The 18,691-nt window shown below is 43.1% G+C and overlaps 1 protein-coding gene and 1 long non-coding RNA gene across 10 annotated transcripts in view; one reads left to right on the plus strand and one right to left on the minus strand.

Annotated features, from left to right (window-relative positions):
- The window catches only part of ncor1 (nuclear receptor corepressor 1), a 59,765-nt gene extending 41,425 nt beyond the window's left edge, over positions 1-18,340 (plus strand). For 3 of the 9 annotated variants that reach the window (XM_062433515.1, XM_062433518.1, XM_062433523.1), the window contains 26 exons: positions 202-379; positions 1,065-1,232; positions 5,613-5,779; positions 6,037-6,159; positions 6,367-6,481; positions 7,434-7,519; positions 7,656-7,824; positions 7,917-8,042; positions 8,138-8,221; positions 8,310-8,560; positions 8,744-9,050; positions 9,258-9,482; positions 9,695-9,895; positions 10,332-10,481; positions 11,210-11,404; positions 12,152-12,290; positions 12,470-12,954; positions 13,118-13,234; positions 13,671-13,819; positions 13,935-14,149; positions 14,237-14,380; positions 14,810-14,955; positions 15,129-15,182; positions 15,270-15,458; positions 15,548-15,724; positions 15,832-18,340. In XM_062433515.1, coding sequence (XP_062289499.1) covers positions 202-379; positions 1,065-1,232; positions 5,613-5,779; positions 6,037-6,159; positions 6,367-6,481; positions 7,434-7,519; positions 7,656-7,824; positions 7,917-8,042; positions 8,138-8,221; positions 8,310-8,560; positions 8,744-9,050; positions 9,258-9,482; positions 9,695-9,895; positions 10,332-10,481; positions 11,210-11,404; positions 12,152-12,290; positions 12,470-12,954; positions 13,118-13,234; positions 13,671-13,819; positions 13,935-14,149; positions 14,237-14,380; positions 14,810-14,955; positions 15,129-15,182; positions 15,270-15,458; positions 15,548-15,724; positions 15,832-16,067 — 4,596 coding nt within the window. In that variant the 3' untranslated portion in view covers positions 16,068-18,340. The remainder of the gene's footprint in view (positions 1-201; positions 380-1,064; positions 1,233-5,612; positions 5,780-6,036; positions 6,160-6,366; positions 6,482-7,433; positions 7,520-7,655; positions 7,825-7,916; positions 8,043-8,137; positions 8,222-8,309; positions 8,561-8,743; positions 9,051-9,257; positions 9,483-9,694; positions 9,896-10,331; positions 10,482-11,209; positions 11,405-12,151; positions 12,291-12,469; positions 12,955-13,117; positions 13,235-13,670; positions 13,820-13,934; positions 14,150-14,236; positions 14,381-14,809; positions 14,956-15,128; positions 15,183-15,269; positions 15,459-15,547; positions 15,725-15,831) is intronic. The other 6 variants (XM_062433516.1, XM_062433520.1, XM_062433519.1 and 3 more) reach the window with 6 other exon arrangements.
- On the minus strand, positions 1,885-2,832 carry LOC133994280 (uncharacterized). The gene is made up of 3 exons (XR_009927095.1): positions 2,641-2,832; positions 2,340-2,421; positions 1,885-2,037 (listed from the first exon to the last, which is right to left on the minus strand). It is a non-coding gene; the product is annotated as an uncharacterized LOC133994280 (long non-coding RNA).
- Positions 18,341-18,691: the final 351 nt, after the last annotated feature.

Here is an 18,691-nt window from a genome sequence, read left to right on the forward strand (position 1 = left end):
TGATCTGTAAATCTGGATAGTCTATCTCTCAAGGTCTTTATTGAAGTGTAAGATGTATAGTCTTTCTTTTATGTTGTGTCTTTTATCCTTCTAAAGTAAATGTTGAAAGATATGCTGGGAAATACATTTTAGATTTAAAATTTGGCCAATATCTCACATATCCCAACTCATGTGGTCATTTTCCCTCCTCCACTCCTCTAGGTGCCTGGTCCTTATGGCCCTGGTGGTGTGCCTATCAGCGGCTTCGCCATGTTGCAGCACCAAATCAAAGCGGTGCACGAGTCGGCGCATCAAGAGGAGAAGCAGAGGCAGGATCAGGGAGACCTGGAGCGCAGACCCCCTTTCAACACCTGCAGCCCAACCATACTAGACAGAGATGGTAAGAGAACAAAAACAATCCTGGTTTTATTTTAGTCTCCCCTTCCTCCTGTTCATTGCTCCGTCAACCTTGTTCCCCGACGCTGCTAGCAGTGGACTATTTATAGCTAATGCAGTTTTTAGGCTCCTTTTTTGTTTTCCTTTTTGTTTTTCTTTTTTTTAAGGAAACGTTTGAGGGTGATTCTGACTGTCGTAATGTACTCCAGCTTGAGCCAAGACAAAAAAGTTAGCTGACACATGATGCAAACACTGAGCTGAAGCCTGCCTTGATGCGCTTTTTGGATGAAAAAGAGGATTGCGGTGCTTTTTTTGAAGTTGTATGACTTGTGTCACAGAAGGACACTTGCTGCTTCTGGGCAGTCAGACACAGTTCAGCCACTGAACTTCAGAAGGGAGAGCAGTTAAGTCAAGCTGTATTACGGCTTGGTGTTTTGTTTTATTTTATTTTTGCAAAGCTTTTAGCACCCGTTAGTCAGTGTGCTGTGAAAAGTCAAGCCACTGTCAGTAAACTGCTGAGCTTTGACACCAAGATATTTATTACACAGGATTCCCAGCGGGTGTGTGTCCAGGTGGCTGTGTTAGTTGCACAGGCCCGTCCAGTCTAGGTCAGCTCAATGCTCACTGGCATTGAGTCCTTGTTTTAATAGTGGTTGTCTTCCCTTTGTCCTTATGCCTGTGTACTGCAGGTAAGCCCTTACCCTACATGCCTTATGACATGATGTTGGCTCTGGACCAGGAGACCCTCTCTGGTCGGCCAGGCTCTCCCTACAGACTCTCCCCCAGGGATCTGAGCAAGGCCTTACCCCTGTCTGACCCCAACGGCCCCAATGCATCCCGCTACAGTGTGCCGCCAGGTAATAGCACACATCTTCACCTCCTCCTCCTCCCCCCTCTTGTCTGCTCTGTCCCAGACTTCCCCATCATCATCCTCCCTTCCTTTGCTGATACAAATTAGCCTCGCCCGACTCCAAAGGTGTCTTGCTTTTTGACAGTGGAGGAACCTTTCTGACTCTGCTGGCAATATAGTTTGATTTGAATGCAGTGTACTTAGTTTTAATATCCTATATATGCTATTATAATGGCCTGTTTTTATATCTCTACATACAAGTGCTTGTTATCGTCGTTTGAAGTAAAAGTTGGAGCTAGTACAGTGATTTTTAAGATTCAAGCAGTTTTTACAATATACCAGTTTTTTTGCGGGGGGTTTGCATGACTGGGCCTTCATGTAGGCTTATAGTGGCTTATTCTACTGTCAGGAGTACATAGAGTTAACATAAATTGCTTCAAAAGTTTGTTTCTGAGCAGCATTATGGCTAACTGCATAGAGATCTTTATCTGGGGCAGTCTCCTGGGTAATTGAACCACATATTCACATTGAACCCACATATTCTTCATCTGCACACGCTGGTTTGTTTACATGTATTAGGCTGACTTCCACCGTGGTTAAGCTATAAGTAAACTAAAAATGGATAATCTTGTGGACTGTCGAGGACCATCATACGTAATTTCACTGAAAGAAGAAAAAAACGAAGAATGGACTGAAAGGACCGTCAGGAAAAACGATGTACAGTAACATTACCTCAAGAGTACCTGTCGGTGTTCCTGCTTTCCTGAAGAGTGAAGTTTTTTTTTCTCCCTAATGGGACCTGTTGCTAGACTCTGAACATCTCAAAGTGTCCATGGATGAGAGTAATCCCTGCTGTGCAACTACTACACATGGATTTACAGCATTTATCATCTCTGTAGTCCTGGAGATTGTTTCACCTTCACAGAATCAGCTGGAAGAAAAGAGCTAATCCTGCTGGATCACACCTAACTGTGTGGGGAATTACATTAATCAAGTCTCTATCATCCAGTGGTAGTCCATGAACACTGCTCTTTCATCTACTAAGTTACCACTTCTCTAGCTTGAACAGATGCTGAGCTAGCCACAACCTCAGATATAATAAAAAAAAAACAACACACAGCATGCAAACTGCCTCAGATGTAGTTCTCTGTGCATTTAGCCATAATGTTGCTATAGGGAGTGAGTTCCTGTGTTCACTTATGTGAAATACTCATTTAAACGCGTGTAAAATCATGTTTCCTTCTAAAGCAGTAGGAGGCTGACGCCCTGTTCGCCTGAATCTCTGTAATCTCAATCATGGAGCTAACTGGCTAGCTAGTGAGCTACAGCCAGCATGCCATTCGGTGGTGTAATTTTGTAAATGTACAACTATTAGACTTACAAATTGTTGTGTGCCACGGTGTTAGTTGTGTTACTTACTGTTGTGTTATATAGTCATAAGAAGGTTACATTGCCTGTCACGACCCCACTGCTCTTGATGGTGATTCTATATTTTGCTGCTTATTGAAGAGTTACGCCAATTATATCAGCTATTCATCAGTATGGCGGTAAATGAAAACTTCATACGGTACAGGAAATTAAAACCAATATACCAGATTATCGATATACCGCCCAGCACTAGTTGGAGGAGGGAGGAGAATTGTTGCGGAGCTTTTATTCTGTAACTCTGTGTTTGGCAGTGTTTTAGAGCATTAGATAAGTCTGGCTGAATTTCCTCCTGTCCAAAGGTATATGTACTCACATTGTGGTTATAGCAAATACAGGATATATTTAGTCAATGTTTAGCTGACATGAGAAATACATTTTGAAACCTCTGCCACAGTTTCTCTTGAGTATTAAATCAGAAAAATAGTAGTAGTAGTAATTAATTATTTTCTAATAGTTTTATCGTCCGAATGTTTCTATTGTCCGAGTGCGTATAGTCCTCTTATTTAAAAGTATAGTTTGTTTTATTAGGTGCTCACATGCTTCTTTCAGAATGTGTTGAATGCTTTTTGGTTTGTTGAAGTTTAATACTTTTAAAAACGTGTAACGATATCGGTATCTGCCTCTTAGGCCACGAGAAGTCTGGATCCCTGCGTGAGGGGAATGGACTGTGCGCTTGTACACGTGTACCAGTACAGTAGAGGTCAAACAAGTATGAGCCAGCGCTCTCTGGTATAATCACATACTAGAGAGTAGCTTGGTGATTTTATAACTGCAGTGAGTACGTCAATGCATGAGTCAGATATTTTTGGTGTGTCCACCAGTAGCACGTAGCTTGGCTCTTGTACTGCATTTTTTCTTGTACCAAAAAAAGGCTGAGATGATGTCTGTGAACCACCGCCTGTCAATAGTTTGCTGCCTTCGTCTTTTTTTTGTGTTTTTCTATTTCCCTATTTGAGGAAGTTGTTCAGGTGTTATTTGCTGTCATTACAGGAGTAGCCCAGGTTGTTATGATCAGTACATAAGTGTGTGAACGTGATGCCATGAATCACGGCTCAATGACGTGGGTGCAGGATTAAAAAAACAACTTTTTTATTTGTTAAAATAATAGTAGCATGCATCCGTCCATCAATGCTGACTATGAATTGCGCCTGAAGGGTCGTCAGTTTTTGTTGCAGCAGCAGAATTTGGCCGAGTTCTGAAGTGGCAGTCTCTTCTGCAGTTGGCGCAGATGAATGGAGAGAGGTCTGGCACCAAAGTGAAGGCTGCTGCTTAAATACAATGCATGAAGCCATAAATTCATAACAAAATATAACTTAATTTATTTAGATCACAGTATATTAAAAGAAAAAGTCTTAACCATGTATATAATTATAATAAACTTTCTAGAGCACTTTTCAAAATTCAAGTTTTAAAGTGCTTCACAAATCAGAAAATAATTACATTTTAAAAGAGAACAAAAAACCCCCAATTTGAGTAAAACCATTTCAGTGTAGGAAAAAGGCAATAATAGACAAACTGTATTTAAAGGAAAATAAAATAAAGCTCATATATAGCATGAAATAAAAAATATAGGGCTGCGTGATAAAACTTTATTTCACACAGAGTGAATGAATGTGGAGCTGTGACAATGACACAAAATTAGTAAAACAAAGTCAACTGTTTTAGTTCAGTGTGTGGTATTGTATTATTCATTCTTCAAACAACAAAACACATTATTTATATTGAACACATACATTTATTTATAGCCATGTGTGCTCTATCAAAGGTTGTAGTGACGCATAATCTATTTTTTGTATATTTGTTGGTTGTATTGGTTAAATCTGTTACATTTCAAGTCCAAATGTCCTCTGTAGGTAGTTATTATGAATTATGGATATTTCAATCATTAAATTATATTAAGTTGGCCTTGACTGTGAAACAAGCTGGGCTTAGTTTTACCTCTTCAGTACACCCAACATCATCCAGTTTCACAACACATTCACCGAGTTTGTGTGGGACACAGACGTAGAAGCAACGTTATTAACCTGTTCTGATTTTATTGTCTCAAGAATCTAAATGTACAATACATTTACAGAATTAACTTCAGAAAAAAGCAGTAAAAGAGAACATTTTGTTTTTTTTCTTGTTTCCCCTCAAGAGTCCACTGCTGCTGTTGTTGTTGGTTGGGAAATAACATTTTGACCGAAGTTTGAGAGCAATCCTTTTTCTTTTTTTTGACGTTTTGGGTAAACATATTTCAAATGTCCTAACGAGTTAGCATGTTGTCCCTGAAGGCGAGCAGCAGCATGAATGTTAATGTTTGACACACAGTCTCCCTGCAACTGGGATTTATAAATTCGTCATCGAGTGGCTTGTTTTCTTATCTGTCCCTGTATGAGCCAGCAGGACGATGACGTCCGTGCCCGCTGGAGGAACTCTCACACATCCATTTGCATTTTTGATTTTGTAGAGTGCAGAGCGTGAGGCGCGCTCCCTGCAGGGTACTCCTGGGCTGTGTCTGTGTGTGTGTGTGAGACTGTGTGTGTGTGTGTGTGTGTGTGTTTGTGGATTATGATCCATTTGTCTACTCAGCTTTCCCAGGAGACATTAAAGCAGGCTGCAGACATTGGCCAAAGTTATCTCAGGACAGGCAATTAACTGAGGTCTTCAACGCTTACTTCACCACTCAATGGAGTCTGTCAGAATCCAGCTGAATATTTTATCATGCTGTCTTTGCTGGGAAATGGAGCTTAATGGAACCTTTAATGTTGGGTGGGTTGGTATTGTGATGTCTGGCAGGCTGAAGCTATTTATATGACAGGTTTAAGTTACTGTGTGAGCTGCTGATATTAGTCGTTTGGTGATTTTGGGGGGAGGAAAGTAATGATTTGCTGTTCAGATAGGTGCTTAATGTCCAAATGTTGTTTAATAATCAGTGGTTTCTATTGTTTTCTTTTTTTCTTTTTCATATTCCCATCAGTCCTCCACCCTTCCCCCAATCAGCTGGTCCAGAGTATGCCAGATGGAGTCCGCGTGACTTTCAGCAGACCCAGTCGACCTCCCAACATTCCCTCTCCTCCTCCACTCATTCCAACCACCAAGCCCACAGACAAGCCCTCCTTCATTCAAGGAGGCTCCATCTCCCAGGTAAGACACCAGAGGGATACATGGGAAAGCTCAGCTGGTGGAGACGGCAAGGAAACTGTCCTCTTACCTTCCCCACAGCTGCCATTCAACACCAGAGCTTTGATAAACCAAAACACAACAATATGAAAGCATTAAAAAAAAAAAAAAAGATCAGTTTCATGTGAACCTTTACCCAATTATCAAAGGTAATGCAATTTTAAACATTTATATGGTTATGCAGTTAAGTTATTATTTGCCGTCCCTTGTCATACTCTCAGATAAGTGATCCAAAGAGTTGTAGCAACGTGATAGTGTGGAGTGGTGCAACCCAGATTTCAACAGCCATCCGTCATAGAAACATTGAATGGGTTGACTCAGTTGGCTTGATTACTACTTCCAAGGTATATTTGGTCCCAAGGGCATTGTAAAAGGTGTATTAGTCTGTGAATTAAATACTTTTTGATATGTTTATTACCTGTTATCACATAATTGTAAATGATTTACTGTAACACGTAAAAGATTATCAACATAATTTGACACTGATTCCCATGTTGTTATAACCACAGTGACCTGACCCACAAATATGTTCTTTGCTCCTGATTTTTCAGGGAACTCCTGGCACATACCTGCCGTCCCACGCTGTCTACGGGCCAGATGGGACTAAGAGCACCCCAGGCTCCATCTCTCTGGGTCTCCCACGGCAACAGGATCCCAACAAGCCTGGTAGGACAGCAGCCAGTCAACAGTCACAGTGACACTTTAAATTGTCAGCATGAAGTTCAAACAGACACGACAGCAGTCACATAAAATCAAACCTGACATAATAATAAGACAGACAAGTACCAGCCCTACTTAGTTTAATGACACCTCTGAGGGATTATTATAATCTCAAAGCCATAAAGATCTCAGTCTACATCATAACATTCATCAATAGCTAGCTTTTATTGTTTAATGGATATTTCAACCAGTGTTCAAACAAATTAGAAAATATCTAAGTCACTAATGGTATAAATAAAATCTGCTGCATGCTTTTTTCCAGTTGTGATTACTAAAAAGTAAACCATCCATTCATCTATCAATTAGGATAACCTTTTAATCTGATAACACATTTGTGAATCTGTGTTTTTGCTATTAGTTGCATAATATGTTATTACGTCAAAGGAGATTGTTCAAGGATATATTGACTACAAAAGAAAATCGAAGATTAAAATATCCTTTGGGTCTTTGAAGCACAACTCTGTTATGTTACTCCAGATCTGACAGGAAGTGAGGCACTAGTGTAGATAAAAAGCTATTTCTGCTCCGTATAACACAGAAATGGCTGAAGTTTTACACAGTCTCTTTCTGGTCTCTGATCAAAGGTTCTTATCACAACATACCACACCATTACAAACTTCTGTCTCATAGGGTGGTGGTCCTGCAGATAAAGCATAATTATCTGATGTGAGAACTGGTTGTACAGGTCACTTTAGATATTTAATTATCTGAATAAAACTCACTCCTGTTGCTTACAAAAATATAAGGTACTATATGTCATATATTTTGCTGGGACGATCACGCTGTACTACAATCAGTCAAGCAGTAGGAAGCTGTGTCACTTTGGTTCAGCTCCACTAGATGTAACTAACCTTACATGACTAAACTCTCCTTTTCCTCTTTCTGTGACTGCCTCCAGGAGCTGCAGTTCCATCCATACAGGACGGCAGAGGCAACCCAGGGAAGGTGGGCGAGGGTCTGGCTTTCAGAGGATCAATCACTCAGGTAATGAATCATAGAATTACAGAAGCATCAAATGGATAAATGACAAACGCAGTGAATTTTTTAATAGGTCTTATATTTTGTGTGATGCGTATTTGCTTTTCTTGTTACATGATATTTGTACTCTTTTCTAATATAGGGCACACCGGCCCTGCCCCAGTCTAGCATTGCTGCTGATCTCCTGAAGGGCACAATCACCAAGCTGGCCACAGAGGACTTGAACAGCCCAGACAAGGCCAGAGGAGAACAGATGGCTAAAGGTCATGTTATCTACGAAGGCAAGCGTGGACACATCGTCTCCTATGAAGGTAAGTGCTTTAATTATCAACACACCAAATAATAATTGTGTATTTCTACACCAAGAACACCAACATGATTATGAATGTATGTGTTCCAACAGCTATCAAGAACCCCAGGGAAAACACACGCAGCCCCAGAACTGGTCATGAGCTGAAACGCACTTACGACATGATGGAGGGACCTATGGGCAGGGGACACCCAGGGAGGGAAGGAGCTCCATTTGAGGGTACTGCTTGTGCTTCTGTGTCAATGAGTATGTATTATGTGTCCTGGTTTGTTTGTTCTGTATCAGGATAGTGATGATACTCGTTTGTCTCTCAGGGCTGATTAGCAGAGCCTTGCCCAGAGAAGGACTCCATGGAGATTCTAAGGAAAGGCCATTGATGTCTGGATCCATCATGCAAGGTAAAGCTCATCTCTTTTCTGTAAGTCAGTCACTCACTGCTGGCATTGAACAATAAGACAAACTGAAACTCCTCTCAAATCTTTCCAGGAACACCTAGAACCGCTGCAGAGAACTATGAAGAGGCCATGAAATACGGAAAACAGATAAAGCGAGAGAGCCCACCGATCCGCTCCTTTGACGGGGGTATTGGCAAGGGAAAGCCTTATGAGGGAATCAATACGATCAAAGAGATGGGACGCTCCATTCATGAAATACCCCGACAAGACCAGTCTGGACAGGACATGTGCAAGACCCCTGACCTTTCAGACAGGAGGGTGATGGAGGGCTCCATGTCTCAGGTAAGAGTTTTAAAGAGCGAATCCGTGAACAAATTGCCATATTATTTGGTTTTATATTGGAGATTTGTTTTAACATAAAGTGTTTGGTATTGAATATGCAAAATCAACAAATATACTTAAAGTAACCAATGGTATAAGTGACAAATTGATGACTGAATCCTAATCCGTCCCTCCGTTCAACAGATTCACCCTATGAACCAGTCGACCATCAAGCACAATGTCAAGTCCCTGATCACCAGTCCTAATAAGATTCCCCACAGCATACCCCAGCTCGAGGCCATGGAACGAGCCAAATACGAGGAGAGCAAGGCGGTGCGCCACACGTCCGTGGTCAACTCCACCACCTCCGTCCTGCGCTCCACACACCAGGAGGCCAACAAATCCCTTAGCCCGGGCATGTATGATGACGCCAATGCCCGCAGGACCCCTGTTAACTATAGCACTAATCCTGTGTCCAGAGGATCACCCATGCTGGGACGTGGTCAGGAAGGTATATTCCATCATTTTATTCACAACCTGTTGATCTTCAGGTTCTCAGCTGTTCATTACTTCTCTAACGCTATAAATACAACAATTATGGTCTAACTTCTATTGCTGATTTCTGTTACAGATGTGCTGTCATGAGATGATTTAAGTCCTCGTCGAATGAAGCATTAACTAATCAGACGAGCCTTGTGTGTTCCTCTCTCCTATATAGGTGGTATGAGCTCAAAATCTGCGGCGCATGAAAGGAAGAGTGCCATGACACCAACACAGAGGGACAACGTCCCAGCCAAGTCCCCAGTGTCTGGAGGTGACCCCGTCGCCTCTCACAGCCCCTTCGACCCCCACCACCGGCCTGTCGTTCCCGGGGAAGTGTACCGAGCCCACCTGCCTCCACATTTGGACCCCACCTTGGCCTTCCACAGAGTGCTAGATCCTGGTACAGTATCTTCACACTTTTTCCATCATAACAGAACAATAATAGCCTTGATTCTGACGGAAGCGACTCAGGCTTTCTAATTCATAGGCACTACATGTCCAGGATCTTTTTCAGCTATTGACGTCAGTAGTGGTGATCAGTATCTATGAGCCTTCTGTTCATTCCTTTTTGTTTTGTCTTGTTTTTTCCTCCTCCTGTTTCCCCTGTTGCAGCGTTCATGTTCCCCAGGCAGCCGTCCCCAACTGGCTACCACAACACATACCAGCTGTACACCATGGAAAACACACGGCAGACCATCCTCAACGATTATATCACTTCCCAGCAAATGCAAGTCATCCCGAGGCCTGACATGGCCCGAGGCATGTCACCACGGGAACAGCCCGTCGCCATCCCTTACGCAGCAGGAGCTCGAGGTATGGCCCTCCACCAGCTGATCCTCTTTCACCTGCAACAACTGGCAGGGGGAGAGGCCATGGGCGGGAGGGGTTGTAGTATGCAGACTGTGTGCTTGTGAAGTAGTGGCTACCTTTTCCAGACGCCCAGAAGCAAATGACCTAGACAAATTCTGCTGATTTGCTCTTTATATTGGGGCTGCAATTCATTCGGCTACTACTCAAATTTATCAATTGGGCACGGGCATTCAAATCATCCATTTGCTGAGTGGTTGCCTCTTAAAAGTTGACCACTATTCCACTCCTTTTTGCAGCCCTGCTTACTGATCAATCTGTATTTGGCAGCACTAACAGATGAAGGGTGATGGGTTCAAGTGTATACGGTGTTCATACATTCAGAAATTGATGGATTGGTTCTTGTTGTTCACCGTTGGCCCTTTGCTTCTGTCTGTAAAAGGGATAATTGATCTAGCCCAGATGCCTCCAACTATCCTGTTGCCTCACCCTGGGGGAACAGGTACTCCCACTTTGGAACGCATCGCCTACCTCCCTGGAGCTCAGAACCCTTTCCCTCCTAGGGCTTTCAACCCAACCTCCATATCGCCAGGTGAGGATCCCCCCCACCCTCCCTTCCCCCATTCCTACACCAAGTGTTCCCTTATCGTCCTTGCTACGATCTCCGTGTTCCCTCACACCTCTGTAAGAGTGCAGCCCTGCACTGGCCTGAGGTGTCAAAGGTCAAATCTGCCTGTCCAGTCACAGATCAAGTTGAGTCTTACTGAGCCTCAGTCTGAAAACATCAAGGGAAGGATTTCACCCTAAACCGTCTGACTGTTGCACAGCAACGAAGTGATTTTTCTGTTTTCTCCTAAAGTTGTGTTCTAATTGTGCTCTTATAAAAGATAATTTTTTGGGGCACAACATTTTTTGGAGTGAAATGTGAAGGAGTTTGTTTACAGCCTGTGTACCTGTTAACAGTTTAACATTTCTATCAGTTGTTAAAACTATGTAATAGCTTGTAACTCATCATAGTACAAATTTGTCACTGTATCTAAACTCAACATAGTATGTTGACTCAAATTCTCTGAAGTAACCCTTAAATTTATATTTATATTTCACTCTAGTTTTGATGATCTTAAAAAATCTCAAATGGTAAATATGGTAATATTCCTGAGACAGAAGATTACCATCCTTGTGCTGTGACAGATACACAACTTGTCAGCAACACCCTTTGGCTCAGACCACTAAAGGAAGCTGATCCATTCTGCCAAAACCTTGCGAGTAGTGTGTGTAAAAACCCTGTGTGTGATGTCTGTCTGTCATTGTTGTCTTCAGGTCACCAAGCCCACCTCGCCGCTGCCGCCGCCGCCAGTGCAGAAAGGGAGCGAGAGAGGGAGCAGCACCGGGAGCAGCAGGAGAAGGAGAGAGAGAAGGAAAGGGAGCAGCACCGGGAGAGGGAACGAGAGCGGGAGCGGGAAATTCGGGAACGAGAGCGGGACCGGGAGCGAAGCAACGAATACATGCGCAGCGGTGAGTTGTTTCATTGCCGTTTTAAGCTCAGTATAGGTGTGAAAATCTTAACTGAAATTCATGTTTATATCCCTCTAATATGGGAAATCCATGTTGATCCACTCTATTTAGAAAACATTTACCAGTTCTTATAAGACTGCTGTTAACTGTGGTTCCATACAAATCATGGCCAAGACATAACCTAAAATAACTTGCCACTTGCCTAAATAACTTCATAAATTTCCTCCCTCTTGCTCACTCTTTTATGCCTACCCACTCACACTCTCTCTATTATGCTCTCTCCTTTTATGTGAGTCTTTTAAGCAGTTGGTTACATAGTTAGAAGAAAAACATCAGTTACAACATCATAAATAATTAAGGATGAGGTCTGTGTATCCCGGACAGACAATGTGTGCTGACGCTTTCAGATCGAACACAACTAATGGTTTAAACCACACTTCATACATACATACACCCCTCTCAGACAGGGGTCATTTTGAAAAGAGAGAGTATGTGAGGTGTGCCAGGAAAAAAATCGTACCTGTAGATTTCATAGGAGTTTCAAGTTGACGATCTGTTATTGTTGAACTATTACCATCTGAGTGTGAAACAAAGCGACACCAGTATGGAGAGATGCTCTTTGTAGCAGCACGACATGGTAGTAAAACAAAGATGCAGTTGAACACAAATAGAGAAACCATTATTTATGATTGTTAGACAGCATGTGCATGTATTTTGAAACAGAATGCTTCATTATTGTGTGTGCAGCAGGTGGACAAGAGCAGCCAGGCCGACCAGGGAGTCGAAGTTATCTGCACTCGCCTTCTCCTTCAATGAGGACACAGGATGTAGTGGTTCAGCAGCGGCCGAGCATCTTCCAGGGCAAGAGTGTCATCACCTCTCTAATGTAAGTCAAAACCTACCTAAGCTCATCAGCTCACTCACACACTTGTATACAGACTGTTTAGTACTGTTCTCTGACAGCTGTGTGCATTGAAAATCCACAGTTTAGTTTTAAGTCTGGAGAATAAACCTCAGATGCATCAGACAGATGACTCACACCTCATCTCTTTACTTCCTCTTCAGGCCTCATTCAGCAGCAGTGACAGCAGCTGCTCAGAGCAGCTCTCGTTACAGCACCGCAGCTGACGCCCTGGCTGCTCTGGTGGATGCTGCGGCCTCCGCCCCGCAGATGGACGTGGCCAAGGTGAAGGAGAACAAACACGAACGGGATGATGACATGTCCTCGTCATCAGCAGCTCGACGAGCAACCACCCTGTCTGAACAACAGCAGCAGCAGGAGGCGGAAAGGCGACCCTTGCAGTCACCATATGGTGTTATGTCTCTGCCAGGAGGCAAGCCCCATCCTGTTTACTCCGAGGGCCCTGGTGTCGGGGTGAAGGATAAAGGACCTCAAACGTCAAAGTCCCGCATTGAAGAGGAGCTCCGGACCCGTGGAAAGACGACTATTACGGCCGCTAACTTCATTGACGTCATCATCACCCGGCAGATAGCTTCAGACAAAGACTCGAGAGAGCGAGGATCTCAGAGCTCTGACTCGTCCAGCAGCTGTGAGTGTGTTGGATACACAGTGACATCACAAACATCAGTTAGCACACATGAGTTAAACCTTAAATGTAATCTTTTTCTTATAGTAGAACATGACCAAACATTAACATTGTTTCCTTTGCTTAGCAGATAGTTGTAACTCTTTGTCCATACTTTGTCCTGCAGTGTCATCCAGTCGCTACGACAACCCTGCTGGAGCAGCCATTGAGGTGATTAGTCCTGCTAGTTCTCCAGTCCAGTCCCAACAGGACAAGCCAGACGACGGGCAACAGCAGGCACCAGGTATAAATACACACTCCGTTTGAGTGTTTAAATGAGTAGTAAAGTATAGTATAGTATGAAACTGCATAATGTTTCAGTTTATTCAAACATTGTTCCAGAAATTTTGTGTTTCATATTAAAGATGACATATATAACAATGGTGAGGCAGTTTTGGCTTTAAAGGCTAAATTTAGCCACCAGTGATGTGGAGTAAACATACCATAACTTAAATAACTTAACCCACTGACCTTGTCATGTGAGACTATCAGACACCATTCCTTTGCACCAGTGAAGTCACCAGACTCCAGTTGATGTTATTCCTGTCACCTGAAAGCAGACGTTGATCATTTGCTGTTGGCATGTAGCGTGTTAGCTCCTTCTCGTCACATCACGCCTGGCCTCACCCTGCCTCTCTTTCCAAAACAACATCGCTCTGTTCTTTGTCAACCTTCACCAGCTGGCATGCGGGCCTATGACATGAGTCGTTACCGGCCATCAGCAGAGCCGCCGCAGCCCAGTTCCCAGCAGCCCCTCTCATCCCAGGCTGATAGCTACTCCCAGGTCCCCAAGACTCACCGGGTCATGACTTTGGCAGATCACATTTCGGTAAGAAAAAATATTCAGCATTTGAAGAAGTCATGTAGCACATAACAGATTTACTATGTGCATCAACCCATCATATGAAACTGATCTGGTTTTGTTGTCACTCTCCGTCATGCAGCATATCATAACCCAGGACTTCGCCCGGAATCAGGACCCTCCCCCGTCCTCCTCAGCTTCTGCCCCATTCCAGAGCGGGGTACCAAATGTGTCCTCCTCAGGTCGAGCCAAGGTGCCCAGCCGCTACAGTCCTGAGAATCAGGTCCAGGCCCCACACCACCAGAGACCCTCAAGCAGAGTTTCCCCAGAGAATGCCCCTGACAAGCCTAGAGCCAGGTACATGGACCAGCCAGTTAATCATCAGATTGAGCTTTAATTTATTACCCATCATCGGTCTAACATGTGTCTCTCTTCTTTGTCCAGGCCTGGTAAGTCTCCTGAGCGTGGCGGCAGGCCGATGGAGAACTATGAACCTATCTCTCCACCACAGAGCTACCAAGGCATGGACAAACAGGACACTGGTGCGCCTCCACCCCAGAGGCGGGAGGCAGAGAACTCTGAGATCAGGTTCGAGATCTGTACAGTTGGAATGCATGATAGTCAGGCAGCACATCTCTTGGTATCCGCTTGAATTGGATTTAAAATGGATTAAAATGGATTTTCAGCTTCTGGCATCCATGTAGATTCTTTGTTCAACTGGTACATGTGTATTAAGACACCTGCAATATACTGTGTATTGTGAATATTGAATTACTATTTCTACACATTACTAATATTAGCTTCCTGTTAGCGCCCTAACATTTGACGCCTCACTGTATTAGACGGTAAATCAATTTCGTGTTCGGATGCCAGCAGGCAGAATGTGACCCTGTGTCAGCAGCAGATTTACATCCCAGTGATGTGGAAACAGTTTAGTCCTGCCAGGAGCTTGTTGCCAGTTATCCTGCTGTTGCTGTTTGACTCCTGACTCTTTGCCCTCTCTCTTTCTGGTTCAAGGAATGACTCACGGTCCCCGGGTAGTGTCGGCTATCTGCCGTCCTTCTTTACCAAGCTGGAGAGCACCTCACCAATGGTGAAATCCAAAAAACAGGAGATCTTTCGTAAGTTGAACTCCAACTCTGGTGCCGGTGATTCTGATGTTGGTAAGTGGGTGTCTTATTCTTCTCCATCAAACTAACATGCATGCATCAAATGACGACCCTAACTCTGTAATGTGTGTGCATGCAAGTTGTCTGTGTTTATTTTTCATTAATCATGTGATAACTACATTTAATGTCAGATGGGTTTTTTTTAATAGCTAATAATTGTCTTGCAGGAAACGCACAACCAGGCACTGAGATTTTCAATTTGCCTGCTGTTACCAGCTCCAGTAAGTAACTTGCTCATACTCTCTGCAGTTCATTCTAGTTGATGTCTCCTTCCTCACTGAATGTTTTGTTTTCAATGTGATTTGTAGGCAGTATCAACCCCAGGAATCACTCCTTCAGTGACCCAGCCAGTAACCTGGGCCTGGAGGACATCATCCGCAAGGCCTTGATGGGCAACTTGGAGGAGAGACCGGAGGAGCACCAGGGAGGAGGCATCAACAACACACCCAGTACAGGCAGTGACGCACGTCAGGAGGCCAACCCATCGCCCAGTATGGGTACGCACAAATCACACAACAGAAACATACACACAGTCTGATGTTTAACATGTTGCTGATTTACACATTCTGCCTGTCTGAATCTACAGCGAAGCAGAAGCAGAGCAAAGCCAACAGCCGGAAATCGAAGTCACCTAACCTGGGTCAGGCCTACGCTGGAGGGGAGCGTCCATCTTCGGTGTCCTCCGTCCACTCTGAGGGAGATTATCACAGACAAGCCCAAGCCCAGCCTCAGTGGAGCTGGGACGACCGACCCTCATCCACAGGTGAGTCGCCAGCCCAATTACTGTGTTCTGGTATAATTGAAAGACAGAAATACGTGGATGAACATGATCTACATGTTTCAATTGGCCATCTCCTTCTCTCTCCTCAGGATCCATGCAGTTCCCTTACAACCCACTGACGATGCGCATACTGAGCAGCACGCCACCCACCTCCATGGCTTCCCCCTCCATACAGAGCCAGCAGCAACAGCAGCAGCAGCAGCAGCAGCAGCAGCAGCAGCAGCAGCAGCAGCAGCCTCTAGCTGGAGCACCGGTGGCCCAGCAGCGAGTGTGGCAGTCTCTGCTGTCAGAACAATACGAGACCCTGTCTGATAGCGACGACTGAGCCCTGCCCGCTACAGCCTCCCCCCCCCCTCCCCAGTAACTAGAAGAGAAGAAGAGAGGCCTGCTCTGAGGCTCGTCTGTTCACCCCCCTCTCCCAGTACTAACTTGCTCATCGGCGAGTGTGAGAAGTAGATGGGGTGGTGTCATTTTTATTTTTGGTGCTATGGCGCCCCCTGGCTGTTAGATGAGAGTATAGCAGCAGCCCGTGACAGGCAGGGCTCTCCAGAACAAGACTCGCTTTTGATCCGGAAGCACTCACCCAGCCTGTCGGGGAAATAAAGAATACTCAACCGAGTGGATGACACGAGCTACAGCAAATATGAAGAACTTGATATGTAAAAAGAAACAACATAAGAGACTATTTCTTGAATTTTTGTTTTGATTTCTGTAAAGATATACCTTGTCTTTAAGAAAATCATTGTATGTAAATAGAGTAACCTTTTGCAGTGTTTTTCTTAACTTGATTATTTCTTATTTTAATGTCGCTTTTAAATTGATCCACTTTAAACGGGAAGAGAAGGTGTGTAATCTTTAATATCACAGTTGCCCTCTCCCAGTCCACCCCCCCACACCCCACACGTGACTTGACACCCACTCTTAAGATTTTTACCATAGCGGCCGCTAAGACAGACATAGACCTGTGGTTTGTTGTTTGAGCACAGAGATTGTGCCACCCTGCGCGCCATCCACCAAGCACCACCAGAGCCTGAACATCGTGGACAAAAAAAAAAAAAAACAGACTTAACATTTTGAACAGCATCACATACTTGATTCCTCTCTTCACTCACAGTGGAGACGATGCATGTATTCTAACTATCAGATGGTAGAGGTAACCTCTCACCCCGTTCTAGAGTAATGTCTTCAAAGCAAGTTGAGAACACTGGTGTCATAGCAGAAAGGTGAAAAGTCTGATATAAGCTTAATTGTGCCGGAAAAGATATCCTTATGACTACTCCTGGACCCCGTCTGAATAATGAAAGTGAGCCAATGTTTTTTTGTTTATTGTTTTTTTTCTTTCTTTCTTTTTTTTTTGTTTTGGTTTTTTTCGGTAGAGCTGACCATGGTGTGTCACATGTAGCTGTCTCTCTCTGCAGTTTCCAACCTGTCCAGAATGATCTGCTCTGCAATGTTGTCATGGTTTAAAAAAAAAAAAAAAGTACCACAGGAACTTTCTTTCTTTTCTTTTTTTTTGACGGTTTTGCCATGCCTTGTGACTTGAGAAAGAAGGCAGCTTTAACTAATTTTCTCAGAGATATACGTTGGTGTTTGATGTTTGTATTTGTTCCTGTAGTCCCTCTTTTTTTTTCTTTTTTTTTTGATACTGTCCTGACAAAAATCTGAACTCTGTAAAGTGTCTTTCTATTACACAAAAAGGCAAAACTAACCAAACATAAAGAATGGTCTGCACCATTGTTGCACTTTTTTTTGCTTTGTAGCTTTTGACAACAAAAAGCATACCTACCTGCTGTGTAACTTATTCAGCCTCCAGCACAGGAGTTATTCAATAATGTGCTTTAACTTTTTTTCCCCCACCACTCACAGAAATCTGGATGTTTTGACTTCCTGTCTTTTCTTGTAGCTGGTACATGATTTTTGTAGTGTGACACTTGCATTACAGTTACAATTCTAAGTGTATGGTACAGTTAAATGTTTAGGAGTTTGCTATCATGGTGATTCAAAACCGTGACCACTTAATCTCTGCTTTCATCGTGTCAATCAACAGGCGTAAAGCTTTGGATGAGTTATTCTAGGTCAACATCATAAATGGCAGTAACGTTCCTTTGCGAGTCTTTTTTTAGATGTGGAAAAAAAACATTTTTAGGTTTTTTCAGCTTTCACTTTGTTCAATTAACAAAACTTGATATTTCCTGTTTTATTTCCTTTCATTTTAATTTTGAATCATTTGTCATAGCACATGTTCAGATTTTTATTTTTCTGTCATTTTCAACATCTTTGTTCTTCATCCTGTTTTTAGATGGGATGTTATGTGTTTACAAAGGCAATGACAAAAAAAAAAAAAAAGTTTACAGACTTGAATCTTAAAGAAATCCGACATGAAGCCGAAAAAGAATTGGAGCATCTTTTCAGCTCTCTATCAAACACACAGTGGTGACTTTTTTTGTCTTTTTTTGAAATTGAGACTTGAAAACCCGTGTATCCTATGATGTTGAAATGCAATGTTTGTATCGCACAAATGTCTCTTAGTAGGCTATTACAAGAGTTCAGACCAATCAAATAAAGTGGATCAGTTCTCCACCACTGATAAATGTGTAACTTCTTGATAGACGTTGCATTATTTTATTGACTTTTCCCTGGCCATAATTCTCAGTGACTGAAATTTCTATTTCATTTGTGCATTCCTACAATATGACATGAAACATCACTGTCAAGAAGTGTAGCTTATGGTTTAATGGAGAAGAATAACACTTCCCTTTACAAGGCTTTATATCGGCCATCGTGTAGCTATGGTCAAAAGTTTGTGTGAAAAATAATGGAAAACAGATGCAGATTAATGGTTAATGTAACATGTAGATTCTGCCGCATCCCCATTTATGCTGATGTCCAGTCAAACGATATTTCACAATTGTTCAAGTGTGTCCTAAACCAACAGTCAGGTGTCCATAT

The sequence above is a fragment of the Scomber scombrus genome, chromosome 14 (genome assembly GCF_963691925.1).
Source record: "Scomber scombrus chromosome 14, fScoSco1.1, whole genome shotgun sequence".
NCBI classification, from domain to species: Eukaryota; Metazoa; Chordata; class Actinopteri; order Scombriformes; family Scombridae; genus Scomber; species Scomber scombrus.